This window comes from Phaseolus vulgaris, chromosome 1 (assembly GCF_000499845.2).
Source record: "Phaseolus vulgaris cultivar G19833 chromosome 1, P. vulgaris v2.0, whole genome shotgun sequence".
NCBI classification, from domain to species: Eukaryota; Viridiplantae; Streptophyta; class Magnoliopsida; order Fabales; family Fabaceae; genus Phaseolus; species Phaseolus vulgaris.
This window is the reverse complement of record NC_023759.2, coordinates 9,697,059-9,717,696: the sequence shown is the minus strand read 5'-3', so window position 1 is coordinate 9,717,696 and position 20,638 is coordinate 9,697,059. Positions and strand designations below refer to the sequence as shown.

Below are 20,638 nucleotides of genomic sequence, written 5' to 3'. Positions count from 1 at the left end.
ATATGTAACTCATTAGCCTACAAAGACCAATAACCTAACCAAGAACAATAATTCATATTTGAAAAAATCAACTGAGTTTGCTCGGTAACCTACAAACTCTAGGTCGTACAACCTGACTTTTAAATATCTTAACTAATAAATGTGTGTCTTATCCTACACATATGTTGGTTTGCATGTTAAATGATTCACTTTACACTATACCACAAAACCCAGAACCAAATAATGAATCTGCTTATTAATTTTTTATTACACAAAATCTTATTTTTCAATTACATGAATTTCTTTATTACTATTAACAAGTTGTATAGTAAATATATTTTTAAAGTTGAATATGTTTTTAATTTCTATTCTATAATCCAAAATTGGTTTTTATCTTTGGTTTAAAATTTCAACCATTCAAATACTTGTATGAATGATTGAAATAAATCATTGTAAAATGATTAAGTTTTTTTTTAAATGATGGAAATAAACTGATGTTCATTATAACTATTTTCTAACTATAACTATTTTCTGATGGATTGATGAAATTTAAAATTAAACCAATTCTACATAAAATAAATTCATCTCAATATTTTTATATTAAAAATACGATTTTAAATTTGAAAAAAAAATCAATTTAAATTATAATGAAATTGATTTACTAAGAAAATGTGAAGTAAAGAAGACAAAAGACAGCCATAGCTCCCTCCGTCGGACCACACTATTTTATATATAAAGTGAATAATGACAACACTACAGTTATAAGAATAAGACACTGATAATGACAAAGTAGATGAATATAAGGCAGTAAAAAGCATTGGCATTACATCTATGTTTGTGATTTGTGAAACCTAGAAAACATTTGTGTATGCTCAAAATTCATCGTAGAAGATGGCGAGGAACACCGAGAGCAAAGTGTTTGGTTCAGAAGAAGCTTTGGCGATGGTTGAGGAACTGAGAGCAACGTTTGACTGTGGCAAGACACGTGGCTTGGAATGGAGAAGTTCCCAGTTGAAGGCACTCATCAAGTTGAGTGAAGAACATGAGAAACAGATTGTTCAAGCTCTTCACTCAGATCTATCCAAGTCTGAAACTGAAGCCTTTGTTCAAGAGGTAAACTATAATTAATTTTATTGCTTTTAGAATTTTATGTGCCTTTACGTTTTCGGTTTCTACTTTCTTCTTCTTGCAATCCAAAGAAATAATAATTTGGTAGGTTCCCTGGGGATCACAAATGTTAGAACTCCTCTCAATTTTAATAGGAAATTTCTGTATTAATTGGTAAGAATATGATAAATATAAATAATATTTAATTTTTTAAATTAGATATAGAGATAATAATACAGATACATGACACGGATACGGGATACACAGATATGTATAATCTCTAAAATGTAGAAGACGGAAACACGGATCTATATATTATATAATTATGAACTATATAAATTGACAATAAATATTTATGTGCACAAGTATGTGTTTCAGTTTTTTTTGTTTGAGCATAAAGATATTTTTCATGACTAATTCAAAAAGATTTGTTCCTTATTTTTATAATCCTACTAAAAATTCATACAATAAGTTTGAGTTTTTAGAAAATTAATGTGTTTTTCCTTTTTTTAATTGTGTTAGTATCGTGTTAAAATTGTTAGAAATCCAATAAATACTTTTTGAATTGGATACTTATCCAATACATTTCCTATGAATGTCTTTCGAGTGTATCCCACACGGACATATTATTTAAAAGAAGTCCCTGAACCATATAGGATAGTATGTATAGGTTGAGTCTCTGGCCTTAAATACTCACTTTTATTTTTGTTTTTCTATCCATTTTAAATTAGTAAAACACTTTAATGTATTAGGTAATCCAAAAAATTATCTTAACTTCTTTTAGTTGATATTCTAGATTATATATTTCTTATTTTTACTTTTTTTCTATAATTAGTTAATACTAATGAAATTGTTATTTGATATTTTAATTGAAAAAAATAATTTTTTTATATTAAATATTTGATAACATTATGTTTAAAATAATCATATTTATTAAATATAGAAAATATGAATAAATTTTTACTTAAAAAATTAAAATAAAATAGTGATATCTGTAAAATAAGATAGGTGATGTGATGAAAAGAAATAAACATTACGGGAATAATATTATAACCTTTCTCTAATTTATAATATCTACAGCCTGTGGCATATAGGTAGGAAGGAAGATGACACTGAAATAAAAACAAATTTATATAAATTAATGAATTAAAAATATCAAACTGATTGACTACAATAAATATATTTTATTAAAACTGGTAGAGAACTCTAATTTTCTTTATTTCTGACGATGCTAATTTTAATATAATAAAAAAACAAATATTATATTTTTACCAACGCATCTAATATTATTTTTTTGGGAAACACATCTAATATTAAATATTTTAGGAAACACAATTAATATTGTTTAAAAGATAACAAATATTTATTAGTGGAAATTCAACTAATAACAAGAAATTTACTACTACTTAAGTGTCTGGAAATTAAATATTTTTCTAAAATAACAGGAAAAACAAAGAAATTTACCAATATAATAGCTCCATATATTTTCCTAAATGACTAAAATTACTATTGCTGTGTGAATCCGGATCCAATTTCCAATTCACTGTCCTTTTTCTTTTTTTTTCGATTTTTTTAAAAATAAATTATATTGTTTGGTTTTATTAAAATTAGAATAATAAAAAAGTCAATAAGTCTAAGTTGTAAAATCAAACTATTAAATCATAATTATTTAACTAATAAGTAATATTAGTTTTACTAATTAATTCATTAATATTAATAATTAAATTATACTTATTAAATTATTAAATTTAATGAAGAATATGAAATTTAATAATTATTTAATTCATTAAGTTTTTAATAACTTTATTGTAATTAAAGTTTTAAATATTAAATAAATAATATTATAACATAATATAGAAAATAAAAAATAAATAATTTATACTTTAACTTCATTGATTATATAAATAACACAGTCATTAAAACTATAATTCATTATAGTGGTGAGTAGTTCACATTATGAACATATATGGTTATGAGTTAGATTTAGGGTTTATATATCCCTTAATAGTAACAAGTGAGTTATATGTTTTTTTTTATATCTTTGTTTTTATTTAAATTAAAATAAGATTATGTGAAATTAGGGATGATAACAAATCGCCCTGAACATAGATAATATGTACTCATTATTTGTTACCTTTTATGTACCTGTTTGTAAAATATTTACTGGTTTTTTTACACCTGCTAGTATCTGTTGATTCTTATGGATATTTTTAAAATAAACACATATTTTATTCTTTTTAAAATAAAATTATCTAAAAAAACACACTCTCTAAAAAGTATAAATTTAAGTAAATGATACTCTAAAAATATAAATCTAAATAAATTACATTATAAAATATAAATACAAATAAATAGTACTTAAAATATAAGTCTAAATGAAAGTAATATCTCTAAAAAGATTTTAATGGACAAGTCTAAAAAATGTACAATTTAATCAAATCACACTCTAACATTTATATTTTTCTTATTAATAGATTCATTTTGACCAATTGATTTTTTTAAATAAATAATATATAAATAAAACTTATGATCAATGGAGTAAGTTATTAACATCATCATTCATTAGTTCTTTTAATATTATATTAAGCTTCATCTTGTATTTTCAATTTTGAAGGGTCTAAAATAAAAATTAATTTATGAATTGTAAGAATTAATTTATACTACTACGAATATTTAATTTGATGAGTTAGCCCATATTCAATTTTGGACATACATAAAGGTTTTCAAAGTATTTGGATATAATCTATTATGATGTGAAATAAGAAATCTATACTAATTAATGAAGACTTGGAGGCAACTAATGAGATAAAAATTTAAAAAAAAATATGTTGTAATGATCTCCAAGTTCAGGTTTTTAACCCATTAGTCTTTAACCAAACAAAATGTCGAAATATTCTTATAAATCAAGCTACATTGCTCCTCCATATAATAATAAGGTTCATACTTATAATTTGATGGCTCATTTTTCTTTGCAACTTGATGTTCCAAGAATCTTTTCTTCCAACAACACTCTCATATACGTTTAGATTTAATTTTTTTGTTAAAGAATCTAACTTCTTATCCTTCATGTTCATTTCATATTGATATGAGTTGATTTAAGAATTACACATATTTTTATAGATTTCACTTGGACTAGAATTTTGATTAGCAAGGTAAGGTGATGACTTAGTGAGGATTACCACTGGACATAAACTTAACCAAGTGGTTAAGTAAGTGTGAATGTTCTCTTCAAATAGCAAAGGGAAAAAGACTCACACAAGGAATGACAATGCAAGTGGAAAATTAATAAATTAAAAGATACTAGAATAGGAGTTTGTGAAAATGAAAGAGAGGAATTTAGAGATTAAGAAAGAAGAACTTAGATGGTTGAAGACTTCCATGGAGGTGGAGAGATGGAGGAGTCACGTCACTTGCAGGAGGAGGAGTCCAAGATAAGTGATAAAGGGAGTCGCCACTTGAAACGTCTTTGCCAAGATAAGACTTAGAGAAAACTAGATACGCGAAAATTCACTCGAGTAGAGTTTTTTTACTAAAAATGTGTTGTCATACAAGAGGGGGTGGCCACCTATTTATAGTGATAGGTGCCATGTGATTAAGGCATGGAGGGAAATTTGAAATTCAAAATTAGCTAGTTTAACTCCTAAACATGTGCCACTAATTGTGGATCTAAAAGGGGTCATGTTGCTCACATTTAAGCATGTGCTTAATGTGGGAAGTGTGACTAGGGGTTGAACATGGGAAACCTTCTAGATGTTAGGATTTCTATGGGCCATGAACAAACTCAATTTTTATGTTTTTTAACACCTCCTCTTAAAAAGATTAAAAGAAAGAATAGTTGGTATCCTGACCCATGCTCTAGTGTTCTGCTCTTGATGATCTTTTGAAGGATGGGGGCCTTGTGTCCTATGCTTCACCTAGTCTTGAATAATCTTTTTTGCTCTTGGTCTTCTTCTTGTAAAGTTGGGCTAGTTTAGATGGTGATGTTCCTTTCATGGTTACATCACATACTTTCTTACCAAGTTTCTACGAATAATGTTCACCCTTTCAATTTTACAATTCATTTCTCTCCATTTAGGAAGAGAGAAAAAATCCAATAAGTTAACTTTGTAACCTAGATTTTAACTTAATACTATAACCATCACTCCATTCATCACACCTCAATACTTGTCAAAATTTGAAATCATAAATGTAATCATTCAATGAATAACAAAAATGAAAGATTCATGTCACTCCATCAAAGTCAACTTAACATATTTTTGGGAAAAAAATGGTTAGATCAAATTTTAACATACTTTTTAATTTGGTTTTGATTATGTGCTTAACAACAAAGTGTGAAGCATAACTTTGTGAGTATAAGTCTTGTTAGACGCAAATGCCCATTTGGACAAACAAATGCAAGCTTATAGTTTCGTCTAACCGAACAAACACAAGCTTATATGCAAACAAACACAAGTAGTTTAACTTATATGCTTTGTTTGATGAGCTTTTGCTTAGACAAATTATAAGTATACTTTGTTCGATAAGCTTTTTTTCTTGGGTAGACACAAGGGTTCTCACTTCGTCTAATAAATTTTTGCTTGGACAAACAAAGCTTACATGTAGTGTGGGCATTCATATTAATGTCGAAGACTTATACATGCTTATTTTATGTGTGTATGGAATGTTTGTCTCTTTGTTTCTTTCAAGAGGATCTCACAATGAAGTAACCACATAAAGATCTCTTGAAGAATATGTTTAAAGTTGATTCATGCAAACAACTTTTCTGAAAAGGAAAAATGGTTGTGAAGTCAATAAACTATTTCAACTTCTATGTTTTATGTGAAAACGAAAAAAAGTTACTCATCCATGGCTTGATAAGTCATGTTGTGTATCAGAGGAGTTGTTTAAATAAGTCACATGTATTTAATGCTACATGGAGAGCATTTAATGCATTTACATGGTTGAATGTGGTCAGACACAAGATATAGAAGATTAAGGGTACATAACCTACAACAACTCTAAAAGGATTTGCAATGACTCTTTTTTCTCAATTATATATGTAGAAGATCTTTGTAAAGAAGAAATGTTGAAAACAACACTTATGAAAAAGCTCTTAATGCTCATGCGTTTTTAAGTAATCCTTAGCTTCAGTTTGTAAGAAAGAACATTGTTTATGTTCATAACTATCTAGAAGAGTTTTCTTAAACATGTATTCATCTTAAGATGTTAACTCTCTCTTTATGAGCGAAACATGTGATCATTTAGATAACAACCTTTGTTAGTGAAATGTGGGGAATATTCATGCTTAGCCAAAAGTGGTTGTGTCCAAAATAAAACTAGGTCATGATGTTGATGTTACTTTTGTCTTACAACGAGTATATAAAGTCTTCCCAAATTATCTAACTACACAATGTCTCTCCAGGATAAGTACACAATTTCTCTTTAGGATATATAACAAAATGCTCACGAAACTTGTTTTCGATCACAAGCCATAAAACGACATCACGAAGTTGCCACTTGAACCATCATTTACAAGGTGTTGACTTTTATTCCACTCTCATTATTACTCTTTGTGTTATGCTTTCTCTGTATTTATGGTGTATGTCGTATGACCTCGGTAGTGGAAGAGGAATGTTTTGAAAATTGTTCTTCATAGGTGGAGCGTTGACCACATAGTTTTTGTTTGTGGGTTGAATGCTTGTTTCTTAAGGTTCAACATGTGCATAACATTGTCGAGGGAGCCTACACATTAATGGATTTTGGTTATTGTGTGATAAATTAGAATTATTATGAGAAAATTATTAGTGCAAAAAAAATAAGGGAACCTTCCCCTAAATTGCAAATTGGAAGAAGATTGAATTGTTTTGCACATACAATACTTTTACGTGAGGTTACTCATGAAGAGCTTTTTTCTTGACTTAGAGGACTTTGAACCTCCAAAAGGGTACCCACTACAATGATTAATATCCAACTACAAGTTTGTAATTTTAAATTCATGACTTATTTTATCTTCATGTTTATGTTTGAAATAACATGTTTTCTCTACAAAGGGAATGAGTTTGAATAAAGCTAATAAAATAATTTTAAAAAGCCTTTTCACAAGTAGCCTATAGACGATAGTAAGGGCTCGTCTGATGGTTTTATAAATAAGTTCACAAACCCTTTTTAAAGGGACAACCAACAAGATTTGCACGCGTAATAAAAGGTTCAACATTTAGATTTTACCCCAACTTAAGCTACATCTAATTCTCCAATTTCAATGAAAAAGGGTTCTTCTATATAAAAAAAATTACATGTATTATTATTGTTACTTTTTTTTACAATGAGTACATAAAACATTCCCAAACTATCTTAGTACATAAACTTTCTCCAAGATAAGTGCACAAAGTCTCTCCAAGCTATACAACAAATAATTTTTGTTTGACTATAAGGTTCACACTCACAAGTGTGGATATGAAAATAAACGCTCCTTGCTTTAGGGATTACTAATCCATAATAGTGAAGAGTTTACCATTAAGATTACTCTCTATTTTTGTGTCATCTAAAAGACGAACTACAATTATAACACTTGAGGCTTTTTAACACTTTTTACATGCACATGTGGATCACTTGTTGCATCTCTTTGGATCTTCTTTATTCTTTGCATGGGAGTTCTTTATCAGGTGAAAGTTTTTTTTTAAAGTTTCGTGAATTTCTACTAACAACCTCTGCCTGGGTGTATGATGAAGTGGTTAGATCACACTCTTTATTTACGTGATGACTTTGTATTACTTTCAATACCAAATAGAGTTTTCACACATTGATGATTGGTATTTTGTGTCATATTATTCATAGAGTTGTTTGAGTCAACTTGTAGATAGTAGACAATATGACATTTCAATGATGTGTCACGTGCTTGAGTTTTTTCATTAGGCGTCTATTTTATATGAATTAAGTTATTTGTTTCTAGGCGCTTATAATAAATTAATTTGTTGATGTGCTTTTGAAAAGGTGGATGAATATATTAACTTAATAAGGTGTAGAAGAAGCCATTTCCGGTAGAAAAAGGAGATAAGCTTGTGGCATCCATGAAGAACAAAATAAAAAATAAGAACAAAGTTGCAAAAAAAGAGAGTAGAAAAAGGTATTAGTAAAAGAGAATTGGTTTAAAACACACCATCTTCCAAGAAACACGTCAACAAACAACTCTAGTAGAAATTCCCAACAACAAATGACTGAAATCATGTAGAATAGACACATGAAAGAACTCAAACACTATACACACTATAAGAAAATCATTAAATAGAAACCAAATTTAAAGACAAAAATAATTAATCACTATATTGATTAAATTAGATACTAATTTAGAAACTAAAAATTATTCGTATCTAAAGTGGTTTCTATTATTAATAAAAAATTATAAAATGATTTCTAAAGTGGTATCTAACCATTAGCTACTTAGGTTTTAACTACTAATATTTTAGATTTCAAATTATTCTCTAAAAGACTAATAGAGACTAATTTAGAATATAAAGTAGTAAGTAGCTAAAACCTTGGTAGCTCATGGTTAAATACCAATTTAAAAACTATTTTATAAATTTTTATTAATAATTAAAATTACTTTAGAAACCAATAATTTGTTCAGTTTATAAAATTGTCTTTAATTTAGTAAAATAGTAACTATTTATTTTAATTTTTAAATTAATTTCTATTTAGTGATTTTCTGGTAATAACGTATCATTGAGATATCATCCGGTGGATCTAGAAGGTGACTTGACTTATAAGTTTCTTGGATGGATTTTGATGAGTCTGAGACAGTTTCTAAGAGAGATTATTGGATAAATTATTAGGTATTGTGTGAGATTATTAGGTGTTGTGTGAGAGCTAGTACATGTGTAGGTATAAGTTCTTAGCCATCATTCTTGGTCATTTTAGAGAACCAATTGGAGGAGTTTGTGGCGGTTTGGTGAATTTTGGAAGATGTTTATGTGGGGAAACCAAAAGCTTGAGAACAACTATGTGGTGGCAATGTTTTTGGTAAACTTCTTGATAAAATATTTTAGAAAAATTTAAATATCCAAAAAAATTATAAGACAAAGAAATACAATTTTAAATAATTGTTACACAACATAGCTACCTTTATCAGCTCCTCTCACAACCACTAAGACAACTAAACAGTCACAAACTAATTTATGTTTTAAACTTTTTTTCTTATTCTTTCACATTATTTTTCATAATTTTTGTCAGCTCATAATGTCTTAAAATTTCAAAGATATTTGAATATGTTTGGGTTATCCATTTACCATATATATACTCTATTATCAATCCTTTCCTCATCAACAATTGAGTTTAGCAATAATTTTTCCATATAATCCACCCATTTTTTTATATATTGATAAATAATCAATATTAGATCATTGTTTTGTATCTCATTATACAAATGGAAATAATAGATACAATAATTTAATTTTATTAGTGAGTTATAACAATAAAAATGGTCAATGGTGATAATCATTCAACATTTGCTTTTCTACCATTTCCTTCAAGTTTTCCCTTTTTCTATAATCACCCTCAAAGAACTTGTGTTACAAATATATATACTAAGAATGCAACATTATTGCCCACACCACTTAGAAAGTTGTCCAATATTCAACAAGCAAAAAATGTATCTCTCATGGTTTCAAAGGAATAATAGAATTTCACACCTCTAAACTATGATATGAAATATCTTCTTTAATACTCTAAACATTTGGTCAATTTCAATCTTATGATAGAGATTTTATATTCTTATTTTACTCTTAATTATATTTTAAAATTAAAAAAAAAACATATTTATAACAATATAAAAAAAACTTATTTATTGTACACAATATTCCTATTTTACTCTTAATTATACTTTAAAGTTAAAAAAATAAAAATGAACTATCCAAATACTTAAAATAATTACAAACACTGAAATAAAGTTAATAAATCTTTCACTAATTTATTTTTTAAATAAAATAAAAAAGAACGGTATTATTCCATATTACATAAATGCTAAACGAAAAAAATGTTTCCAAAAAATATTAATTTTAAAAATAAAAAACTAATATGGAATTATAACTTATTTGAATAAGATATCATAATTTAAATAAAAATTAATTATTTAGTGTATATATCTTGTATGTGATTTTCTGAAATACTACTTTTCTCTTCTACAATTTGTTTACACTATTATAAAGATAATTTAATTATTTAAAATTATAAAATTTAAAATTTTATCTCAAATTTTTAAAGTTTGCATATTTTTTTCCACATTTATGTCTATTTTATATATGTATATTCTCTCATTAATTAGTATGTCAGTCATCTTAATGTTGTATGCTCAAAGTAGAAAATAATATCAATTGAATAATATTTTTTTTCATAATTTATCCTTCGATTGAAAGTTGCTTTTACAAGTTAAGAATTTGATATGCCATTGTTATAGACTAAAGTTGACATAATGTACATTTTTTAAACATATATTTAAGTATGAATCATTTGATTAATTATTATTATTATTTAATTTTGAAGTATTATTATAAATATTCGTAATAATATATAATTTAAATTTAGATTGAAGAAGTTTACCTTTTGATTTAAATTTATTGATGATATAATAGTTTATAAAATTTATGCCAATATTGTTTAAAATATACATCATTACATTGTGAGGTGATAATCACAAATGAATATTAAATTATGTAAGATCCCATCAAATATAGGTGTGAAATTTGTGGTTTTGAAATCTAAAAAAGACACAAGTAGTTTACCAAGAAGAGAAAGAGAAAGGTTATATACATAGTTGTTAATACATTTTCTTCTTCTTCTTCTTCTTATAATTAAACGTTAGGAATGACTTATGTACATGGCTTCTCATGGTACCTTGCTTATTCACTTTCGGAGCTCAACATTTTCTGTCTCTCTATTATATATATATATATATATATATATAAATATATATATAAAGAGTATACAACATGTTTATGATAACTAATAAATTAGAGGTGCCAGGTACGTAAGTATAGATGAGTGTTCTAAATAAATAAAAAAATATGAAGTTTATATAATACATTTATGATAATTAATAATTTTTTAAAATGAAAATAAATATTAAATAGTGATAAAATCATAAATTGAAATTAATATTAAAAAAATCTTATTATTAAAAATAAGATGAGGATTCTCCCCATTTATATACTGTAAATTAATTTTATCTGTAGTTAAGGTATTTTTGTTGGTAGTTTAACATTAATTTTATAGAGTTTGATATGATAAGCACAAAAAATTTTGTTAAATAAAATCTGGTATTGAATTGAAGTCTAACTTATTCTTATAATACTTTTCGTGAGTTGACTATTCCTTTCACCTATTTAATAAAAACTAGACATATTTCTAATTAATGTGATCTCTAAAATATAAAATTTCTTATATTTTAAAAATATAATATAATATGAGATCAAATTTAAAAAAATAAAGCATGGCTAAGAGAGAAGTGTTAGAGAACTTTTTAATTCCTAAAATCATATTTTAAATATATTATATATTATTAAAAATATACTTAAAATAGAAAATTATAACAGAGAAGTATTATATAAATAGAAAATTCAAACAGTTATAATATTGATTAAGTTTTAGTTAATAGTATAGCGTATTTTCTATATTAATTTTTAATTAATGAGAGGATTAAAATTATATAACTGTAACATTTGAAAAACTCAACTGATAAAAAAATTAAAATCACATTTTTTATATCTAGAAAAAATATAAATTGAACCAATTAAAATGTAAAAAAATGAAGTCTTCCCATTACAATATAGAAAATGATAAAAAAAAATCCAACTTAAACTAAAGTAATAATAGAAAAGGTAAGAAGAAGATAAGATAAAGCAAGTGTTAGGAGCACCAAACTTTGTAAATTTGAATCTCCTCAAATGGCCGAAACCAAACAAAACGTGTATAATGAACATTTGAAGAAGCAATTTCTTTGTCCAAATGGACAAGCAACTTGCTTGTCCGTTACGCGCTCCCATCATCGTGTTGCACACTCTCCTCCCCTAACATACCAACCACTCAAAATATCAACAATTTTTATGATTTTTATTATAACATAAATAGTCATTTAATACAATTATAATATAAATAAATAAATATTTTTACATATATAAATATATTATAATTAAATTTTGCAGTTAATAAATTTATAAATAATTTATGATGTGATATAAGGTTATTTTAAACTTTAAAAACAATATTTAAAGAAATAAATAAAAACAGATTGATTAAAGTTAATGGATAGTTAAGAAGATATAATATGTAAGTAAAGATAAAAAATGATAATATTTTTATCCAGTAATATTGTGTGATATCACATCTAAAAGATGAAATGTTGAGAATGTGATAGTTGAAGTAATAATCTTACTCTCTAAGCTTTTTATTTTATTTAAATTGTTGTAAAATAAAGTTGTTTATTTAAACATATAAAACAGTTTTCAAAATTTAATTGGATGGTTTACTTAAAATCTATATTTTAATTCAATTTAGAAGTATATAATTACCAAGACTTCACCATTATAATTTATAATTATAATTAATTGTCATAAAAATATGTTAAAACCTAATCATATCATGTAATTAAAATTAATAAATGTTAATAAACTATGGTGTTATCATTAATTTACATGAACCAATAAGAAGGCATACCAACAAAATAAGAAAGCATACCATTGGATCCTGTTAACCATGATAAGTTGACAACATATTATATCATATTCAATTAATAAAGAAATGTTTTCACTCTAGGAAAGATATAACACATTTTTATCCATTAATTAATACTAAGATAAATACAAAAAATTCAAAATTTCATTTTATCAATATATTGATATTTTATTAATTATTATGATATTATCCTTTTGAACACAGCTTCTGTTCTGTGTGTGTTTTGTGTAAGCTATAAAATTGAATATCCTCACACAACACTGCACCAAATCGTGTTTTTTCTTCTCTGTTTTTCTTTGCGTCGTTTTGTCCGCGGCACGCACAGCAGCAATGTCGTTTCAGGACTCGGACAAAACGAAGTCAGAGGCGAGTGCATTCGACGCGCCGGCGGCGTCGCGGCTCGTGACGGAGTTGCGTGGAGCCTTCGCTTCGGGCAAACCTAGCAGTTACGAGTGGCGAGTGTCGCAGGTCAAAGCGCTCGCGAAACTCGTCGCCGATCACGAGCAGGAGATCGTCGACGCGCTCCAAAAGGACCTCGCGAAGCCGCCGCTCGAAACCGTCGCTTACGAGGTGCTGTCGTTTATTCCACTGTCGCTGTTACTCTCTGCGTTTTACTTTCTCTATATTTGTGGTGCGTGTCCTTTGACCTCGGTAGTGGAAGGGGAATGTTTCGAAAACTGTTATTCGCAGGTGGATTTTGTTATAGAGATTTTGTGCAGTTCATTTATTATGGTGACTGAGTGATGCCGTGTGTCACGGCCTCAGATTTGTTTTCTGAGAAATGCTTTTTGTGTGCAGTGTTGACGTGTTGCATTGTGCTTTTTTGGGGATATTTCTATTTATTTATTTATTTTAATTTTGTTGGAAGGGGTATAGTTGAATTTATTGGTTGGTGATTTCTCTCTGGATTGCGGTTCGCCTTTCTTTTGCCGTTTGACACTGGGTGGGTTTGGTGTGAGCATTAATGGTGCACTCTTTGCGTTCTACTTTTAGGATGGTCAATTTGTGGGCCTCGGAGTTTGTTTTTGAGTCTACTATAGGTGGCTTTGACTGTTTTAATTCATTGATTCTGTTTATGCCAGTACTTGTGGCTGAATCTAGACAACTAAAACCGGGCAGACGACTAGAAACTGTGAATTGATCAAAAAACATTTTTTCTTCTGTCTTTTTAAAAAAATTTTATGATGAAAAAAATCATCTTATATAAATATAGCGGTATGTGATTGAATGAGGAGATATTTGTTCACAAGGGTTAATGACAACTTTTTAATTTTTAGTTGGTTAAATGACTAAATATGTTGCCAGTACCGTTTAATGTAAAGCAGTCAAAGTGTTTACCCAAACTACTGCCACTGGATGTGTTGTTGCAGGCCACTTTGTCCTTGCACTATTCTGGTTTTTGATTTTCTTTAATTAAATTGAGTGTTTGTGGTGTGTTGTTTGAAAACTGTTTACGTGCACACTATTTTTGGGTATGTGGAGGAAATAATTAGAGAGATGAAGGAAAAAAAGTAGAGAGAGAAACTGATGATGTGATAATAATGTGTTAGGAAATGAAAAGGGTGATAGAAGATGAAAAGGGAGATAGGAAGAAAAATGATTGAAAGCAAATTGTAAGAGAAGTTGAATGTATGAACACAATAACTTGTTCAGAAGCACTTCTATTCTTTCATGCGGTTGACAAAAGGATTTCAGTTTAGCTGCGAGATGCCTCTGGATATGAAGTTACTAATGGCACATGCCCACATCATTTGGTACTACTTTTCAAGTACAATGCAATTCACACTTTGTGTGCTAGTTTAAGCAGGAAAACATGTGCCAGTTAAGGTTGAGTAAACATGTAGGATTGAAATGTACTTAAATAGTCCAATGAAGTACTTATATAAGCTTTCCTCTGAGACTTGTGGCATGCCTTTATCTTAAAGTACTGCATCCTCGCCTCCCAAATTTGTTACCAAAACAAGAAAATCTTTGCGTTTGGAGAAGATCCAGGGTGTCTTGACGTATTACATCGTTATTTTTTTTAGTAATGCCAAATGTATGGTAGGCAATTCTAATTGCAGATCTTGAAATTGCAATGATAATTTTCATTGCGTGTATGCATATTGAATTGGCTATTTCTATTTTTAAAGTTTTGGACTTTGATATCTTAGGCTGCTCAATCGTTGCTACCTTGTTTCTCAAATTTTCTCCACTTGATTTTGAATAAGGTTTTTAGGTTGATAGGTCCTGTGTACGTGGATTGGAGATCTCTGATGATGTGCAACCAGTGGTCCTGTCTATATCCTGTTATTAATACCCCTTAGATAGGAAAGACACTAAATCTATTTTATCCAAGGGATACTGAATTTTTATTACAGATTAAGAAATAATACTTGCTAATTATTACTAACCGAACATTTTGGAGCTTTAAATAAGGACATGAATCTGAAAATGTAGAATGAAAACCTAGTTTCCAGATTACTGCTTAATAGGTTGTGTCCATATTTTTATAATGGTGTTGAGTATGATATTTTCCAAATTCTCCTAACTGCGGGTAGTTTGTATTGCAGATTGCTATGTTGAAAAACTCATGTAAAGTTGCGCTCAAAGAATTGAAACATTGGATAACTCCCGAAAAGGTATATGTATGTGAATTTCTTTGCTGATACTGTTTGACACAAGTCTTTTTTATTTATCACATGAATTTCCCTTTATTGCAGGTCAAAACTTCACTCGCAAGTTTTCCTTCTTCAGCTGAAATAGTATCTGAACCACTGGGGGTTGTGCTAGTCATCTCGGCATGGAACTACCCTTTTCGTATGTTAATATTCTATTGACCTTGTTTCATTTGCTTTTGAGCTGACTTCTAACCTTTTTCTTTCCTCCAAGTTCTTTAAAATCTCTAGTGATGATAATATTACATTTTCCATCTATCTTTCCAGTGTTGTCACTTGATCCAGTCATTGGAGCTATAGCAGCTGGTAATGCTGTGGTTTTAAAACCATCGGAAATTGCTCCAGCCACATCGTCACTGTTGGCAAAACTGCTGGGAGACTACATGGATAAGTCATGTATTAGAGTTGTTGAGGGAGCAGTTGATGAAACTTCCGCATTGCTACAGCAAAAGTGGGACAAAATTTTCTATACAGGTTCTTGTTTGCAACTCTTTGTTTTCTTGACGGTTTATTAGAATCCTGAAATGATTTTGCTGCTCTCATTGACAATTGTTTCCATTAGAGGCATATTGGGCTGTTAGCAATTCTCCGTAACTAACTTTTTTCAACTGTCTTTATTATTTGATGCAATCCATGTGAGTCCCACGTGGGACCCACAAAGATTTTACTCTATTATTATTATAATGAAAATGTTTTGGAATGAGCCATTTGCAAGCATTTTTCTTTATGGTAGTAACTGGTGCATTTAGAAAAGAAAAACGGAACATTATAATCTTTTTATTTTGGTTTTGGTTGCAAAAGATCAGTTCGAGGATAACATTTGTTCATTAAGCTTCTAAAAATTCGCATGCATGCTACAAAAACATCAATGTGGATTCTTTTATTGTTAGTCGATGAATAGTTTGATGCATGCTATTGTAAGCGATCATATCATACATATCCAATATTGCTTGTTTCAATTACTTTAACAGGTGTGATATCAATGAAAGTTTATATTAATTTATTTTGGTGGACAACAACGGAAGTATTTCATTTTTTAATAATTAGCATAGGAGTATTAAATTATGTTTTAGGCTTCATAAATCTATATACTTTTATATAGCTGTTCTTGAAATTCTTCTTTAAAAGAAGAAAATACTTCATTCTAAACAGTGATTGACAATGCTGTTATGGTTTAACGATTGCTGTACAGTTTGGAATACATCTAGATGGTACTATTATTGGTCATGGAGATAGTTCAGATAACAATTTTGAGCAATATGTTTAGAAGAATATAGCCATATACCTTGTTGAATCGCATGATTCACATCATTTCTCAAGTTTAGGTAATGTATCCTACAGGATGAGAATATTTTAACCGACATACTGAAGGCGACTCAGTGATGGATAAGATAAATTTAAGTAGAAACATCGAAGAGCTGTATCTAATTGATACACAACTGGAAATCTGTGAGATAATCGCTTATAGGTAGTATGGAACTTGACAGTGCTCTAAACAGTATACATGGATAATTGATGATAAGAAATAGATTACTTTTGATTCTCTTGGCTCTTGAGCATTATTCTACTTTCAATGGTTGAGTTTTGACCAAGTCCCCTTGTACTTGTTTTAGACTTTCAGATGCATTGACTGTGTTTGTGATCTGTAACATATTGTCAGACTCTTAGTGTCAGTCTTATTCAAGAAATCTAGTTTGTTATTGTTCTGGTTCAAAGTTTAAATGACTTTAAACCAGAGCATTTAAGTTGAGTACCCTTGCTCACAGTGAGATACGTATTTTATAGGTTCTAGTTAGTTGTTTGTTACCCTCTGAATCTTAACTAATATTATCTAATCTTTAAAGTTTGTATCTTATCAACTGATTTCAAGTATCACTAGTAGATATCCCTTATTATTGACTAAGATTTTGGATAGTTTTATTCAATCTTTCTTGTTATTGTTAATAAAATTAATGGGTCCTATAACCGACTTTAGATAAGTTACATTCCCCATTAATAAGAGATCATACCGGTAAAATTATCAATATAAGGATCTGATGCTGAATTATCTTAAATGTTTATAAGTTTTATTACAATGTCTCACGTGTAATTGTTGGAGTTTTAGGTAATGGACGAGTTGCACGTATTGTGATGGCTGCTGCTGCAAAACACCTAACACCAGTTGTGCTGGAGCTCGGAGGAAAATCTCCAGTTGTTGTTGATTCAAACATCAATTTAAAGGTATACTTTTGTCATGTTTTATTTTTATCAGTTAGTTGTCATCACTCTGATCTCTTTGCGTTTTTTTTTTATCTAAATTAATTTGAATTTGAATTTGAATTGTCAAGGTAGCAACAAGACGAATAATTGCCGGAAAGTGGGGTTGTAATAATGGACAAGCTTGCATTTCTCCAGATTATGTTATAACAACAAAAGAATATGCTGCCAAGTTGGTAATAAGTTTTTCCTAACTGTAGTTTGAATTTTTTAGTTTTCTGCTGTTTGTTTAGTGTTCGTTGTCTCCTATTTCTAGGTGGATGCGCTAAAGACTGAATTGGAGAAATTTTATGGAAAGAACCCATTGGAATCAAAAGATTTGTCCCGTATTGTGAACTCCAATCACTTTAATCGCTTGAAAAAACTCTTGGATGATGATAAGGTTTCTGGTAAGATTGTTTATGGAGGCGAAAAGGATGAAAGCAAATTGTAAGTTCTGCATATGCTTTTCGGGGTACTTACGTATAAAGTCTTGATTTTGTGAAATCGAATTGATATTGACTCTAGCTTCTTATTTTCTCAAAATTGCAGGAAGATTAGCCCCACTGTTCTATTGGATGTCCCACGGGATTCTTTGATTATGAGTGAGGAGATATTTGGTCCTTTGCTTCCCATCCTCACGGTAGGTGTTAAGACACCATTACACCACACTAATTGTTCTATGAGATTTTCTTCAAACTCTCGTTAGTTTCTTTGGTTGCTTGCTTTTACACTAGTGAGTAGTCTAATGAAAACAAATATGCACAGTTTTTCAAATTGCTCAAGGATGATCGATACCTTTTATGGTAAGCCCATTTTCTTTTGCTTGAAACAGGTAGACAAACTGGAAGAAAGCTTTCAAGTGATCAATTCAGGACCAAAGCCTCTCGCTGCATACATATTTACAAATAACAAGAAGCTCAAGGAGCTATTTGTTATGAATATTTCAGCTGGCGGCTTGGTTGTTAATGACACCACTTTACATGTAATTGTTTTATTGTTTTTACACTCTACCCTTGAGTACCTCCTATTCTTATATGCAAGCAGAACAGAACAGCAATATAAGTTATCACTTAAATCTTTTTCAAGACTAAATAAAGACTAGAGGCCATGCGATAAATTGTATTACTGCAGAAGATTAAAGAAAATAACTTCAAAATAATATCTTCAAACTTTTTCAGATTCCATTATATACACTAAGGAGCTTCTTTTAAATAAAATGTGTTGTTTCCGACCCATGATTGGTTGATCCTGAAATGATTCTCTTCGTATTAAATGTGGTTTTTCCGTTTACAGATGCTCACATTTTATTTATTGTTTAAAAACATTATTCATATTTGTTTCTGTTTTCCGTTTGGGTTTTTTACCTGGATGCAGCTTGCGGTTCATACTTTGCCATTTGGAGGAGTTGGTGAGAGTGGAGTGGGGGCATACCACGGGAAATTCTCATTTGATGCATTTAGCCACAAAAAGGCAGTTCTCTATCGCAGTTTTATTGGTGATGCATCAGTAAGGTACCCACCATACACAACTACAAAGCAAAGATTGCTAAAAGCTCTTATTGGCGGTGGCATACTTGGTATTATTCGTGCCCTGTTTGGTTGGTCCTAGGCTTTAATTTTAAGTATATTGGAATCTCGATGCTATTAATACTGCTTTCATTATGTCTTGTATTTTAACTCCTGTTCACTCAACTCATCAACCATGACTTGTGTGGATGAAAGTAAATTTTATGTATATATTGCTATTCTTCAAATTATTTGTTTTAAGTTATCATCTCCTATCAGCTTCCACGCTAATAAACACTGATATTCCTATCATAATGGCACAAATCTTGGTTTAGATTAGTTGTCTTGATCTTACTTGGTAGCAAGTTCTATAACGTTTTTTCAGAACCACATCGGGCAAAGGGTTTATTGTGTAGTAAGATACCGACTTGCGTAGCTTGATACTTTGTAGATTCAATCCTCTGAATTTTTCTCATAAGCTGCCAAAGTTGCTCCAGTACATAACTTGGTTATATAAAGTGAGAAGTTGATTTCAAAATATAATTTTCTTTCCTTAATTTCGTACAGACTAGTCATATGATTTCAAATCCAAAAATCTAAGTTGCTCTTACTTGAATTGTCATTTTTATTGTGCCAAATGCAAATAAACCTTGGATGCACATGATTCTATTCAGGACTATGATATTTTGATAACTTTGATATATTATTATTATAAACTATTTCTATTATTATTTTATTTCAAAATTTTATTTATATTATTATTATAATCTAGATATAATATTTTATTATTACTTTTGGTTGTGAAGTGGGTAATTTAAAAAAAGTGGGTATGAAAAGATCATTTTATTCTCAATTGAAGATATATAAAATGCCTTTTCGAAGGCAATTCTTATTGAAAATCACAGTTTCATAGGCTTCACATTTTATTTAATGAGTATCCTGTGGTTTGGTAACTTTTAATAAACTGTAACCAAGAGAATGTTGCAATTACACCTTATCTGCGTGAAGAGAGGATGGAAGAGTAGATCATACCGTCATAACAATTAGGTATGGGAAAAAGTTGAGTGAAAAAGTATTAATTTGTAAATATTAATTTGAAATTCTAAAACAAACACGTATATATATTATAGACGCGAGTTGTATATAGTTTTACATTTTGAATAATTTTGTAAAAAATGTGATTTTAGATATCATATGTAAAAAAAATGTAAAATTATAATTACGGGTCCCTTTTATTTTTAGAAGTGAGATGTTCTCAAGTTGATCATATAAGTATAAAAAAGATTAAACATTTTTAAAGTTTAAAGTACATGCCAATTAGAAGATTCCCATTATTACTTTGACTCTTGGTTGATAAGGTGTTGAAGCCATGTCAGTGCACATCTTGTAGACTAAATTGCCAATGATTTACTTAACGTTTTGTTAAGTGTGTTAATGATTGAATTTTTTTCA

At 29.0% G+C, this 20,638-nt stretch overlaps 1 protein-coding gene across 2 annotated transcripts; it reads left to right on the top strand.

Annotated features, from left to right (window-relative positions):
- Positions 1–650: 650 nt before the first annotated feature.
- On the top strand, positions 651–19,434 carry LOC137813526 (aldehyde dehydrogenase family 3 member H1-like). Of its 2 annotated transcripts, none has more exons than XM_068615845.1 (10): positions 651–1,092; positions 15,339–15,407; positions 15,489–15,585; positions 15,711–15,917; positions 17,548–17,663; positions 17,771–17,875; positions 17,956–18,128; positions 18,231–18,325; positions 18,518–18,663; positions 19,056–19,434. In XM_068615845.1, the coding sequence occupies exons 1-10, from the start codon at positions 871–873 to the stop codon at positions 19,287–19,289; spliced, it is 1,464 nt and encodes a 487-aa protein (XP_068471946.1). In that variant the 5' UTR covers positions 651–870; the 3' UTR covers positions 19,290–19,434. The 2 variants fall into 2 exon arrangements, with proteins under 2 accessions (XP_068471946.1, XP_068471945.1); XM_068615844.1 differs by lacking the exon at positions 651–1,092 and adding an exon at positions 12,866–13,356.
- The last annotated feature ends 1,204 nt before the right edge of the window (positions 19,435–20,638 follow it).

What these genes read in the sequence shown, in the direction of transcription:
- LOC137813526 (XM_068615844.1), top strand. Translation starts at nt 13,117, where the DNA reads ATGTCGTTTCAGGACTCGGACAAAACGAAGTCAGAGGCGAGTGCATTC. An exon ending in AAGAATATGCTGCCAAGTTG is followed by an intron (nt 17,876 to 17,955) that starts GTAATAAGTTTT and finishes TCCTATTTCTAG; the next exon opens with GTGGATGCGCTAAAGACTGA. An exon ending in GCTTCCCATCCTCACGGTAG is followed by an intron (nt 18,326 to 18,517) that starts GTGTTAAGACAC and finishes TGAAACAGGTAG; the next exon opens with ACAAACTGGAAGAAAGCTTT.